The sequence below is a fragment of the Heloderma suspectum genome, chromosome 7, assembly GCF_057233095.1.
Source record: "Heloderma suspectum isolate Gila_16-S chromosome 7, 16-S_ref, whole genome shotgun sequence".
NCBI lineage: Eukaryota > Metazoa > Chordata > Lepidosauria > Squamata > Helodermatidae > Heloderma > Heloderma suspectum.
Genome location: NC_139464.1, coordinates 27,958,930 through 27,973,428, shown reverse-complemented (window position 1 = coordinate 27,973,428; position 14,499 = coordinate 27,958,930). Strand labels below are relative to the sequence as shown.

The following is a 14,499-nucleotide window of genomic DNA, read 5'->3' as shown; positions in this document are numbered from 1 at the left end:
TCTACAGGTGGGAGTGGTGTGCTGCAGTGCAGGCCCTGTGTACAGGACCCCCTTCCCATGCAGGCTGTAGGCACTTTCCTCCCACCAGCAGCAGGGGAGAGCTTTGGCAAAGTGGATCACAGAAGCACTATCTTAGGAGGCACCATTCTCCCTGGAGAAACAGCATCTCCTACATCCTCTTCCCTACACCCCTGCTCCAGTTATTAAGCAGAATTAGAGTACTTTTCGCTACAACAGGGGTGGGAAACTCCTATTATCCCCTGCCATTGGCTGTGATGGCTAGAGCTGACAGTCCAACATCTGGAGTGCCGCAAGTTGCCCACCCCTGCACTACAGCCACTAAAAGAGCAGGTAGGAGAGCCACTAAATCCCAAATTCTTTGCTATAGCTAAGTCGCAAGGTGCTTTTTGATCCTACTGGTGAGAGGCCCACAGCATTATTACACCATCATGCAGTTTGCTGGTCCCAGTTATTATTAAATTACTTGAAATCAGTCACTCTCTCCATTGTGTTATTTTCAAGAGACCCAACACTACAACAGATTTAAACATTCACCGTAGTAAGGAGAGTACAACGACGGATATCATGAAGCACTATACCGCAATTTTTTTTACGTTACATTTCTACATTGCATTCTAATTTGAAACAAGGGCAAAAAGAAGGAAAGCAGCACAGTAAGCTAGTGGCCCACCAAAACCAGCTATTTAGCACAGCAGCCAGTGTATAAATGTGCAAATAAGGACAGCAGGCAGCAATAAAAGTGGCATGAAATGCTGGTGACTAGAATACATAAGCATGCAGATTCTGTGTAGGAGGGGAAAAAAGTGAATAGGAAACCTTTAGAAAAGTGCCTTGAATGTTTCCATGTTGCAGGGTCTGCAGTTAAAGAGAAACAGCATCAAAAGTTTAGTTATTCTTCTACAGAGGGTTGTTTTTTCCCCCCTTTCCAGACCATTTTGTGTTCTTTTTTTCCTTTTTTGTTATTAGTCCTGCAGAATCACAACATGCATGAAGATATATGCGCCAATTGAGAAATCATTAATGCACGGTTAGTTTCCACCTAAAAGCCAGTCATAATTAAGTGGCATGTATCAAGAAGATTATACACAAGCATGCAAATTACTTGATGCCCTTGCAATTACCAACTGGCTCCCTCAAATTAGCTTAAATACTTCATTGTGAAGAACCACCATTTATCAAAACTCATGACAAACATCTGCCTGAATCAAAAGAAAAAGTGAGCAAGTTGGAATAGTCATCCCAAGAACGGAAAGTTTAAAAAGGAACCATCAGTTTTACAGAAAACAGAAAAATCAAACAGCGGCCTGATGTGGGTGAGCCTTTAAATGTCTCAGCACAGGCTGAGTTTGACTGCCCCGCACCCCCCCCCCCGTTATCTCCAATTGGAGATAACAGCAGGGATTCTCTTGCTGGTGCACGGCATGCAGGGGAACCCCCAATGTTATCTCCAATCTGAGATTGGAGATAACAGCGAGGATTGCCTCTGAGTGAATCCCTCCGGGGGCAGAGCCTGGAGACTACGCCTACCTTGTGACAGAATCAGAGGAGGCTCCACGGGTTGGACTAGGGTGCCCCGTGGGCCGGAGGTTCTGCACCCCTGCTTTAAAGTGTGTAGAGGCTATACGTAGTGAGGAAGAGCCACGGTGCTTACAAAGAACCAGTCTGGGTTTGTAAATGCAGACGTGGGTGGGAGAAGAAAGTTTGGAATTACCTGATTTATCTCAAACTTTGTATAAGTTCTGTAAGCTTTTGGACTTACCTTATCTCTCAGAAACAGCATTATTTATATAAAACAACGTTAAGCATTATTACTTGAGCTCTTCCAAGATCTAATGCAGGCTCTGCGAATCTGGTGCCCTCCAGATGTGTTTGACTTCCAGTTCCCAGCATCCCCCATGGCTGGGAGTTGTAGTGCAACAATTCTGGACAGCACCCGGTTGTGGAAGGCTGATCTAATGAGAGCCACAGGGAAAAGTTATCTTGCTGTCACTTTCTTTAATTTCATGTTCCTAATGCATCGCTCTTGTCTCTCATCTTAAAATCATTTCATTCCATTAAGAATGCTGCACTGGCTTTGAATCCAGAAGAGACAGGAAGAATACGAAATGTGTTCCTGAACACATGCTACTGCTGCTGCCCTCAACCCCATCTGGAAGAAAATGAGCTATGAGAAGAGATTCTTAGCTCCCAGACCAATTTAAAAATTAATAAGGACAAACATTTCTCAACTGGATTAGCAGAAGGGAGTTTGTTTGTCCCCCCCCCCCAAAAAAAGCAAAAACACAACATTACACAGAGCTCATTACTCCACACAGAGGCATAAAGCAGTTAATTGCATGATGCAACCAAACTGACAGAGGGGTATTTATTAACATTCCCCCCTCCCCAAACCTACACACTTCTCACAAATGTTACAGGACCCCTAAAATTATGCACAGTACCAGACTGCATGCACTGGCTACAGCTACACAAGATCAGTGCTTTTTACCATACTAAGTAACTTGTGACTTTTCACTAACAGACAACTACTACGATGTCATGTTTATTCTTTGTTGGGCTAGCCCTCTTGTTATTTCTTTTTCTTGTGGTATATATATAAATATGGACACCACATCTGGCAAAATTCAGTACCCAAAATATTCTACCGGGGGGGAGGGGAGAGATAGAGTTTAAAGTCATGGATGTTATGTCATGGATGCCATTTCCCACCATCCCTTGGGACTCTTCTTGGGAGACTGGTTCAGGCTCAAGTGCTCCATCTCACACTTCTCCCCCAACACAATCACCACCACCAAAAAACCCCACACAAACCACTTTTCTCCATGGTAAGGTCTAGGAACAATGGAATTGCAGGGAATGAAATATATAAGCCTACTGCGATTAGTAGTAGGGTTATACGAGGGTTAAATTACCCATGATGGCTGGGTTCACACGACATGGTGCAACCCCCAATTGTGGCTGCGTATTCAAACTGGTGGTCACACACACCATGGCTCATCATGGGTTAAATAACCCACAATGAGCCGGCTATGTCATGCAAACCGGCCCAACTTCTTATGTTTCTTGTTCTTTAAACCAGACTTGGACTGACCTGTCCTTCAAATAGAGGACTGTCCTCTGACAGACATTCAAATAGAGGACTGTCCTCTAAAGTAGAAAACATGGTCACCCTCCTACTGTCATTAATGTAAGTACATAGCCCCAATAATCCCCTGAGCATGGTTGAATTCAGAGACTGCTGTGTAATCAGGCTCTACCTTCTTAGAGCTGCCTCCAGGTAAGAGTTGAAGTCACAGGCACAGAGGTTTACTTTTAGCTGGGTTAGCCCCTGAGGTAGAGAGTGGGTTTCTGGGGAAAAGGAGTACAGTAGGTTTACACCATTGGTCCATCTCATTCAATACTGCCTATCTACACTGACTAGCAGTGACTCTCTAGGGCAAGGGTGGGGAAGTTGTAGCCCTCCAGATGTTTTGGCCTACAATTCTCATCAGCACTAGCCAACATAGCCATTGGTAAAAGATGATGGGAACCGAAGGCCAAAATATCTGGTGGGCCACAAGTTGCCCACCCTGCTCTAAGGTTTCAGACAGGAGACTTCCCCACACCTGGGCAACCTGGGACCTCCTCTGTGCGAAGGGGAGGAGCTAAATACAGTAGCAATAGGTTTGTGATATCCATACAAATGTAGAATTTGAGAGGGCACCAACATGATTCTCTGCCAATGGCTAACTAATTATTCAGAAAATGGCCTGACATTTTATGCTACTAGAATGACTAGCACGAGTAGTATTTCATGCATTTTCCAGTTTCACATAAAAACACAGAAGAGACAGCATCCCTGCTGAGAAGGCCTACATTCTACATTAAAAGGATGGGGTGGATACAGCGGAAAGTCCCAAATTGTCCTTTATTTGAAGAAAGGGCAGATGCTACTGCAAACCTTGCTTCCTACTTACCACATACCAAAGAACAAAGGTGTGTCCTAAGGTTCTGAACAGTCAAGACAAGAAGGGCTTTTATAAAGCATGAGAAAATGCAATAGAAGCCAATTTATTTTAGCCAACTATTTCACCCAACTGCATTTTACTCTGTAATTGCGGTAAATGGGGGGGGGGGGGAGAGAGAAGAATCCACACGCAAGGCAATAATAATAATAAACTCAATTTACAAGACGCCACATAGCCAAAGCTCTCAAAGTGACATATACAAGAAAAACAAATACAGTAAAACCAAAAAGAATTTAAAAGCAACAATACTTTAATATAATTTTAAGAGGAAGCAGCTAAAACATGGAAAAGAATAATCTAATATCTTATATTTTAATATTCTAATATCTTATATTAATTTTGACGTCTATCAAAACAGACAATTCCTCAAGTCCCAATTGTTAGGAGAGGCAGCTTTAGTAGGGTGTATTTAATGATCTGACATCTTACTGGCAGCAAATGTTATTGGATTATTTGTAATTCCTTTTCAAATAATCCCATTTAATCCAGCAAACAGACCAATATTCATTCCAGAGCCTCAAGCAGATTTACCCAGGGATACACATTCACATAAATAGTCTCCAGATTATTTCCATGTGGTGATTATTAAATTTTTACAAGAGTGGCAAATATTTAGGATCCTCCTTTCATTATTTAAAGAATCTAATGTTAAATTGCAGCATTTGAGGTATGTAAATCAAGAGCAGTACCTGGAAAAAGCACTCATAGTACTTAAATTCATAGCTCTTAAACTCATAGAACACCTGTGACCTTGTTTTAGTATTTTTGCTTTAATTAGCAAAAGGTTCAACACAAACTCCCTCCCCCACTACCACCATTAAATACTCTATTTTCCTCCAAAGGGAAAAAGAAAATTCTACGATCTCAAAAGACAATGTAGGCTACATCATTAATAAGCAGAGGGCATCACCACAGCATAAAGGCTAGTTAAGACAAGAGGCTACATTTTAAGAAACTGGTCATCAAAAGCTCCTAGTGGTTCCAGGTAAGCCTCTTAACTCTTTCAGAAATCTCTTGTTCAACTAGGAGCATGACTGGGTAATGTGTGTAGAAAAGGGCTGTCAGACTGTACCTGTAATGCCATCCTCAACCATGCACGGAACCTCCCTGCCCCAAATTTGCATGGACATCTGAGGCGGGGAAGCATTCATACATACACCTGTACATCTTCCCTGGATCCTTGAAACGCTGTACAATCAAGGATGCGAGGAAACCTCCACGGTTAGAGGTCTGTGTACAAAGGCTTCCCTTACCTCAGGCATTGCAGGCAGAGTTACAGGCATGGCCCTGCAGTTCCTGTCAACGCACTTTATCCCCTCAGGCAAGTAATGCATGATTGGCTGAGATTACTTAACAAGTTTCATGACCTGAAATTTGAACCTGGATCTCCTTACGCCCAGGCCTAGTCTGACACTATACTGGCTCTCCAGGAAGTCCCCAGTTATGAACTCACTAGGTCAAGTATAGGCAGTTTTGTTTTTTTAGTAAAACCCTGAGGTCCAAAAATCAGAGGTGGATGCAAAATTGTGTCTGCATGGGTGGGTGGAGCCAGATGTAAGTGGAGCCAATTATCTGCTTCACTCAATGAGCCGTACCACTAGGATGCTCTGTAGAAATACAACCTTCACCTAGGCTCCTATGAGATGGCTGGGAATTGATGTTGTTTTTGCAATACTTGGTTTATATAGAAATACACAAGTAGAGTGTTAGTCAGGGGTGGGGAACATGTGGCCTTCCAGTTGCTGTCGGACTGCAAGTCCAATTATCCCTCACCATTGGCTATGTTGGCTAGGGCTGATGGGAGCTGCAGTCCAACAACATCTGGCCGGCCACATGTCCCCCACCACTGGCATAAGTGAAGACAAGCAGCATGCACACTCCCATCAGGGAGCAGTTCCACTCCTTCTCATCAGTTCTCCAGAGACACTCTTCTGGTGCCCTCGGCCAGTTCAAAGCCTTCATTCTCAATGCTGTGTATCTGTTGTTTCTTCACACAGACCTTACATCGGCCCCCTCCCCTTAGCTGGGGAGAGGCTGTGTGTCACGGCACCGTGCTCTTATAGCACTGCCCCACTAGTCAGAGACATTCAAGCAAGGTCTCCAACTTTCCTAACCGTTTAGTTCCAATAAAGAAACATCTATCAATCAACCTGGGCCATTAATATAAGCAATCACCCTAACAAAGGAAGTTTGCTCAGTTATTTGAAAAATAATTTTCTCATATCAAAATAATTATTTCATCAAGATGGACAGAAGAATCACTACAATAAGGATAAGAGAGATGTGAATGCAGTGGCTCTCAGTTCCTATGGACTGGGATTCTAATGTACTCTTTTTTGGGGGGGAGGCTTTTTATTCTTGCTACTGGGGATCAGAAACCCTTGCAAATTTGCCACAAATAATGCAGCAGTCTACCTGCATTTGTCTACTGCAATAGATCTAGCTTGCCCTGTCTCCTTTGGCAATTCTGCTTTCATCCACTGACCTGCCTTCTGCCTGCTTCCACACTAGGCAGCCTTCAACAAGCCACTAATCTCTCAGCTTCTATTTACCTCCCCACCTTTTACAACATAATAATACTTACAGGGCTGTTGTCAGGTGGACTGAGATATTGTACGTGAAACGCTTTGAAAACTCTAAAGCACTATTAAAACACTAAGTATAATTGTGAAGGACCCCCCCCCCATCGTATGAGGTCATAAAAACGAACACCTTGCAAGCCAACTAATACATACATGCACAAACACACCCCTTTAGGTCTAAAGTTGCTGAATACAGTGAGTGATGGTAACTGCTACACCACATGAAGAGCTTTTCATGTAAGATAGCTGTATGGGCAATACAAGCCCTGTCAGCTGTGGTTTGTCTCCAGTTTATAGAGACAGAAAAAATGGCAAAAGGAGTCTCAAACACTGGCTGTGTCTTCACTTGGCTTGACTTCATGTGAACAACATGTGATCAACCGTTTCCTTTTAAGGACGAAGTCCCATCATCATGGGCAGCTCTTACCGTTTTCATCTCCAGCTGTTTTCCGGCGATCCTCTGCCGAAACGTGCACCAGCTGCAGGATGAGTGGTCTCCGGGTGACAATCCCAGTGCCTCTTGGGAGCAGGTCCCTCCCCACCAGACTTTCCAGCACTGAACTTTTGCCACTGCTCTGAAAATGAAGAGAGACCAAGGAGTTAAATCCTCATTCCGCTATTCCAGTAGCTTTAAACAAACTACAGAGTTTGATGGCTCGCAGTTCCCAGGCAGAGGTCTTATATAACCTAATATAACCTTCCCCCCAAAACACCATCCTTTTCAATAGGTGGAACAGTCTACTGCAGCTTTCCACAACTGGGTGCCCTCCAGATGTTTTGGACTACAACTCCCAGCATTCCTCACTAATGGCCATACTGGCTGGGGCTGATGGGAGGTGAAATCCAAAATATCTGGAGGGCACAGACTGCCTGGTCTCCTTCAGCGTTTCCACTTTCATCACATTTCACTTCAGTCAAATGCCCTGCACATGGGCGTCTAGCATGTTAAGGAGAAAACCTTTAACTTGGCTGTGCCAGGCATGCTGACTTTCAACCATGCAGGAAGGTTTCATACAGGGAGCAGTTCGAAAGGTATTTGAACTTCGAAAGTCAGTTCGAAAGGTCCTTGACCCCAAAATGTAGAAACCAATTCACAGGATCTCCAGGTGTTACTGTTACCTTCTAGACACAGCTGGGGAGCAGGAGAGGAAGTGTGTCACACCAGGACCTGCTCCCAATCGTACAGTGAGTCAAAGTGGGGAGGAAGAATTAGCATCAAACTGGCAAAGAATAAGCCAGGACAAGCAGGTAACAAACCAACATTAAAAATAAGGGGCACTAATGCAAGCACACCATTACAGGCCATTAATCCTTCTTTACAAGTGATAAACTGTAACCTTGATTAACCTATTAGAGACAGCTACAAAATTTCAGAAACAGGTAAAAAATGGATAATTGTGACAAGTTTTCTTGGCTATTTCTGAAGCGCTCATGCAGAAAACAATCCTAGAAATATCAGAAAAATAATAAAACACCACACACAATTTTACAGAGCAGAGAGGTCAAAGACAAAGCGGGCTGAAGATTGTCACCTCAATGTATTACAAAACTGACTATATTTAGATGTATAATCTAACCTATTCCTAGAATGATGGGCTGGATATCCTAATCCATGCAACAGATAAAAGGCAAATATAGTTCTTAACAGAAATCTAAGACTTGCTGGGACTTTGAGCCTCTGAAGGTAAAGGTAGCCAATTAAGATGGTTTGCCCCAGGAGAGTGATGGATCTGGATGGTTTTCTGAAAGCTCTTGGGGGGTTTCTTGTCACCTTGGCAGGCAATACTGTCGACGCTCTGGTTGACCTATGGAATGGAGAAATGGCCTGGGTAGTTGACACAAACACTCTTGAGCTTTCTCTCCCATGGAGTTGAGCCCAACAAACGCCTGGTTTTCCAGGGTGCTGCGGCCAATGAAATGAGTGGAATGTCTTGGAACCAGGCTACCTGAAAGACTGCCTTCTCCTGTATGAGCCTGCCCAGGTCTTAAAGTTCTCAGGAAAGGCCCTTCAGAGGCGCATTTGGTGGCAACACAATAGAGGGCCTTCTTGGTGGCCACTCCCAGGCTCTGGAACTTCCTACCAAGGGAGGCTAGGTTTGCTCCCTCTCTGCTGTCCTTCTGCTAGCAGGCAGATACCACTTTTTTCAAGCAGGCCTTGGTATGTAAGTCTGTTGGGTTGGATGTTGTTTTGATTCTGTTATTGTTGTATTTTTAATTATGTTTCAATACATTTGTTTATTATTGTTTAAAGTTTTATTTCTGACTGTAAGCTGCCTTGAGTGCCAGTTTTTTGATAGAAAGGCAGGGTACAAATCAAATAAATAAATAAATAAATAAATTACAAAGAACTAAAGTTAAGCGGGGGGAAATATAAACAACGTAAAGGATTCTTTAATACAAAACCTAACAATATATATAACATAACTATTATAAAATTTATTATTTTATTAATTAAATGATAACAAACCTAATAGATCAAAATTCTACGACTGGCCATCCTAAGTAAGCAATTTCATTATCCTTCAATACGGTCGTGAAGAGTTTTTCCAAAAACCATTCCTGTGACATTGTACATAAAAGGTCTGTCTCTTCACTTTCCTAAAACAATCTCAGGGCCACTGGTAAGCAGCCAGTCATAGAAGCTGTTTGAAGAGAACTGTTTAGTCGTTCTCCATCTAAAGATTTATATACAAGAGCCACGGCCGAGTGATTTGCTGAATGTTCTTCGCCAATTTTGTAACTGTTTTTAGACATTTTGATGTATTCAGTTTTTTATTATTTGTGTTATTATGTATGTTATTGTTAGATTTTGTATCGAAGAATCCTATAGTGTTCAATTTTTACCTTAACTTTGGTTTTCAGTATCCTAATCCATGTAATGTAGTTCCAATGCTAACTCAAATTTTGCACAAACTATACTGACTGCAAGTGAGCTTCTGGGCTCAACTCCAAGTACTGGATTTAACCTTTAAAGCCCTGAATGGCCTTGCTTTGAAATCTCCATTTATATCTGCCAGAGGTTCTCTGGTCTGGATCCCTTCTACAAAAGGTGTCTGTCATGAGTGATGGCAAACGGAAGGGTCTCTATCCCAGAGGAAATCCCTCCCCATAGAAACCTGCTGATGTCCAGCAGTTAACTTTTACTAATGAATCAAAATCTTGCTATTGGGACAGCTTTTACTCTTTCTTCCTGATCTGATCAGGCAATTATTTTTAGCTTCTGATCTTACTGCTCACTGATGTTTACATGTGCATTTTTCTTGCAATGTATGTATTACACATCCCTAAGGCCTATCTTCTCCTCCCTATACTGTACATAAATGTTTTGTTTTTATACCAAGGCTTCTCGCAACACCTTCCCCATTCATGAATTTTTCTCTCTGCAGCAATCACATCCAATCACACTCATGTACATATCTCAAGACACTCCCACTTGCCCCTGTGGGACTTCCAAATAAATATGCAAAGAATCAGTCTGCAAACCTTTTAATATTTATCTCTCACCACAATCCCCTCCCCAATCCAGTAGTCTCATAGAACTACAATAAATTAGGGATGTACGAATCCCTTACCTTGTTCCGGTGGCGGTGTCCACTGGAGGAGGGGAGGCGCTCCGTCCCTCTTCCTGGAATCCTCCCCGGCTGACTCCGCGGAGCCGCCGGCCAGGGCCACCTGCAGCCGGACATCCAGCCACTGGGCTGCACAGGGACGCAAATGGCGGCCGCCGTAGCCACCGCCATTTGCGTCCGTGTCTTTAGCCGTAATAGGCTACGTAAATATATATGTAGCCTATCACGGCTAAAGACACGGACGCAAATGGCGGCGGCTACACCATTTGCGTCCCTGCCCTGAGCCGTGATAGGCTACGTTGATACTTACGTAGCCTATCACAGATTGCCAGGGACACAAATGGCGGCCACCGTAGCCACCACCATTTGCGGCCGCAGCCCAGCAACGGCTGGAGCTGCCGCCACCGGCAGAGCTGCAGCCAGGTAGGCTCTATTTCGCAGGGCTTTTGCGGGGTGGTGGGGCAGGTTGCTCTGTTCCACCACAGATTCCGGGGGGCCGAATTCACTGGAATTCGGCCTCCCTGTGATCTGTGGCAGAATTCTCTAACATCCCTACAATAAATAGCTGCATTTTTTGCCATTGCTATTAAAGAGCAGTTCTTAAAAGGCAAGAACTAACAAGAATTTACATTTCCATCTACCTGTATCTTGCCTATCAGTATGTTAAGGGCGTTTAAGGAAGGCCACGGGCTCTGATCACTGCGGAAATTCCTATGGCTTCTTGCTGTGAATAAGAGAAGCATAATGCAAAACTGTGTGACAGATTCTAGGTACACTGATTAGCCTAGTTTTATTTTCTCCCTTTTGTTACAGAGGGGAGAAAATAAAATTGATCAAGGCAACCTTGGCAGGAGAAAAGGGAGAAAAAGCAGACGTCATTTTCTTAATGCACCATCTTGGTGGCTTTTCAGTAGGTAAGGCAGTATATAAATGTTAACAGATAAATGCTCCATACACCCTACATTAACATGTCTGTGCCCAAAATGTCAGAATGGACAAACTGAGGGAGCACAAATTCACCTCTGCAGTTTACCATCAAGAACCATTCAAATGAATCCATATTAGATCCCTTCAAGCTGTCCAGAATTTACAGCATGAGCAGCCAATTAGTGTCAGTTTCACTTTGCTGCTTTCTCCCAATATTCAGACCAGAACCGGAAAGGCATTTGCTTGCAAGGAGACAAAAAGAAGACAGAAACTCAAATTTCTCAAGGAAATTCCCCAGGCCTGCTGCACTGAGATAGCTAGTTTTAAAAAATCAGCAAAAGCTTTGAGCAGGGAATGCTCTGAGGTCAGAATGGCCAACATATCCAACATTCTGCTGGGTTCTGGGTTCACCACCCTTCCTCCCTGTTTTTAAAAAAGCCATTTCCCTCCCATATAAAGTGGTCAATAAATCTGAGTATACTATAAAAGTATAAATAAAAAGTAGACTAACCAGAGAACAAATGCAAAACACTCAAGACCTGCCTGTAGAAGGAAAGTGGGAGAGAAAAAAGCCACTAAGTTAACATGCATACCAAGGATTTCCTTCCAATTCTGGGTAAAAGTGACCAAATGTTGGTTTGACAACAGCACAACAGATCTCGATATTAGAAAAGTTTAACTAAGAAGACAGCCAGCAATATCCCCATTGATAGCACAGTAATCCTAACTGAGCTTAACGTCAACATGTAAATCTCCAGTATAGGCAGATTTACACTTCTGCAACTAATTTGAGAGCCAGCATGGTGTAGTGGTGAGAGTGACGGACTGGGAGCCAGAAGATCCGGGTTCTAGTCCCTACTCGGCCATGGAAGCTCGCTGGGTGACTTTGGGCCAGTCACATACTCTCAGCCCAACCCACCTCACAGGGTTGTTGTTGTGAGGATAAAATGGAGAGGAGGAGGATTATGTACGCCACCTTGAGTTCCTTGGAGGAAAAAAGGCGGGATATAAATGTAATAAATAAATAAATAAATAAATAAATAAAATAATTTCTGGCTAGCAACCAAGGTCTGCCACTGAGACAAGCTCCACAGTAGACTAGACCAGGAAGTGTAATCCTTGAGGCATGACTTTGACAGTCCAACGTAAGCAAAGGGGTGGTCAGAAAAGCTCAGCATGGTCTGCCACTAGAGTGGATTGATATAAGACAAATTAAATCAGCGATTTAAATCACAATTAAAACAAACTGCTAACAATTAAAACACACCAATTTAAATCATTGATCCGAACCGAGTTCTTCATTTTGTAATTCAAATATTTTCCAAACCAATGTACATTCCAGTTCACTGCTGTAACAATTAAAACACAATGGTTTGCAACATATTTCAAATGCTTTGAAAACACAACCCACATATATTTTGCACGAAATAAGTGGTTACATACCCAAGGTGTGTGTGCATGTGTGTTTGGATATTATGTAATTAATGGAGTTTGCTGTAAAATTAATGGATTTGGCACTCTGTACATATTAGGACTCTAAACAAAATCCCTTGCTTGAAGACCAAGTACCTCCATGGTTTTTCCTTTCATATAAAGAAGCAGCCTTTAACTGAATGTGTCTGATAGATGCATTAAGTTTGATATTTGTCAACTTTAGCATATTTGTATTAAATTTAGATTTTATTTTAAGCCTGTTTATTTATTTTAAAGATACTTGTAAGTTAAAATCTGATTTTTAAATATCCTTTAACTTTCAAAAATCTTTTAACTTTATCCATTCTGTCTTCCAGATATTTGGTTCAACACTTTCTTATTTTCTAGCTTTATTCCTAAACATACACTTCCTTTCATTTCAAGACACACATACAAAACCTACGAAGTGTTTCTACATCTGGACTTACCAGAAGAAAAAACGCTGTTTTAATACCACAACTGGCTCCAATGTGGTAGAAGCCACACAATGCAAAACAGGCCTGAGGTCATTTCAAAAAGTATACCTGGCAAGCACACAAAGAATTAAAGACGCCCTGCCCAAGCAATTAAACCTCAGAGGCCAGCAAGCCTTTCCTCTAATTATCCTTTGGGAGATTACAATCAATAATTATGTCTCATCTTTCTTATCTACAGAGACAGAAACACAGAAAATGCATTTCTAATAACAGAACAGATAACAGTTCAGAAAGATTGATTTTCTCTTGGTTGATGTTTTCTACTAAGCACCAGTCTTTATTGGCCTGTGCAAGCCAAGTCACCTACATACACACAGCATAAACCTTTTCCATTTAGTGTTCAGGATGCCTCATTTTGGTCAGAGTAATGACATTAATTTTACTGATGCAAAAAATCTAGTTTTATGCGATACTACTACACATATATGAAATGAATATAAATCAAATCAGATGGAATTTTTCCCAAGGAAAACCAGTATGATCCTACCTGTTAATCCTGACAGATTAGTCGATACATCTTTACAATGATATCAGAGAATACTTGATATCTTCTATACACCATTAACAGCCCTTTTAAGATATCACCTTTTGGGGGAGAATTTTGATTTTCAAAGTTATTTGTTAATGTCATAGATGCACAGGAAGAAAGCGCTCTTCTCAGTGGCCAATTCCCAACACTGCAATTGCATTCCCCCAACAGCTGCCTTGTGTTCCATGATGGAAGATAGGTGTATATTAGTACATATCCCATGGGCACATCTGGGAAATTGAGAAATTGCTGTGGGCACCACCACAACATGCCTAATCAGTGGATCACTGCTTTGCCGTCTACCTGTCAGATCCTAGGATTCTAGGCTGCGTTCAGTTTAGCAAAAACTTTTGTTTCCTGTCTTTTGGACCCTGTCTCTTTAATAAGGGATTGTCTAATCTGGCTAATTGCTGGTGGTGCAATGTAGCGAATACTTCTTTTAGACATATGTTTTGACAATGTCCAGTAGTTGCTTCTTTTTGGGAAGAGGTTATTCCCAAAGACGTTGGGAAGAGGAACAGATAAATTTTGTACTGGAACAGTCTTTAATATTCACTGATGTACACGCTCCTTTAAATTATTTCCCTGCTTCATGAAAATTAATAAATGGTCAGTGTAAATGGATTGTCTGTGCCCTTTTCACAGCTAAAAGACTGATATTACAACTCTGGAAGGGTAAACACTCACCTCCTATAATGCAATGGATTGAGGACCTTACAATGCTTTCAGTATTTGAACGGGTACCATATAGACGCCATCTACAAATGGATACTTATTTGGACATTTGATCTGCTTTTGTTGAAGCCTATGTGTAATTGCTAGAAAGGTGCAAGCATTTCATATGTATTCATTGCTATGAATATATTCAAACCCATGTACATATATTAAAAAACCAGATTTTGTTAAAAAGTTTTG

At 42.0% G+C, this 14,499-nt stretch overlaps 1 protein-coding gene across 5 annotated transcripts in view; it reads right to left on the bottom strand.

The window, feature by feature from the left end:
• The window catches only part of DNM1L (dynamin 1 like), a 52,618-nt gene that overhangs the window by 21,132 nt on the left and 16,987 nt on the right, over positions 1-14,499 (bottom strand). For 3 of the 5 annotated variants that reach the window (XM_084809454.1, XM_084809451.1, XM_084809453.1), the window contains exon 2: positions 7,038-7,185. In XM_084809454.1, the coding sequence (XP_084665580.1) occupies positions 7,038-7,185 (148 nt within the window). Of the gene's footprint in view, positions 1-837; positions 877-7,037; positions 7,186-14,499 lie in introns of all 5 variants that reach the window. The other 2 variants (XM_084809450.1, XM_084809452.1) reach the window with 1 other exon arrangement.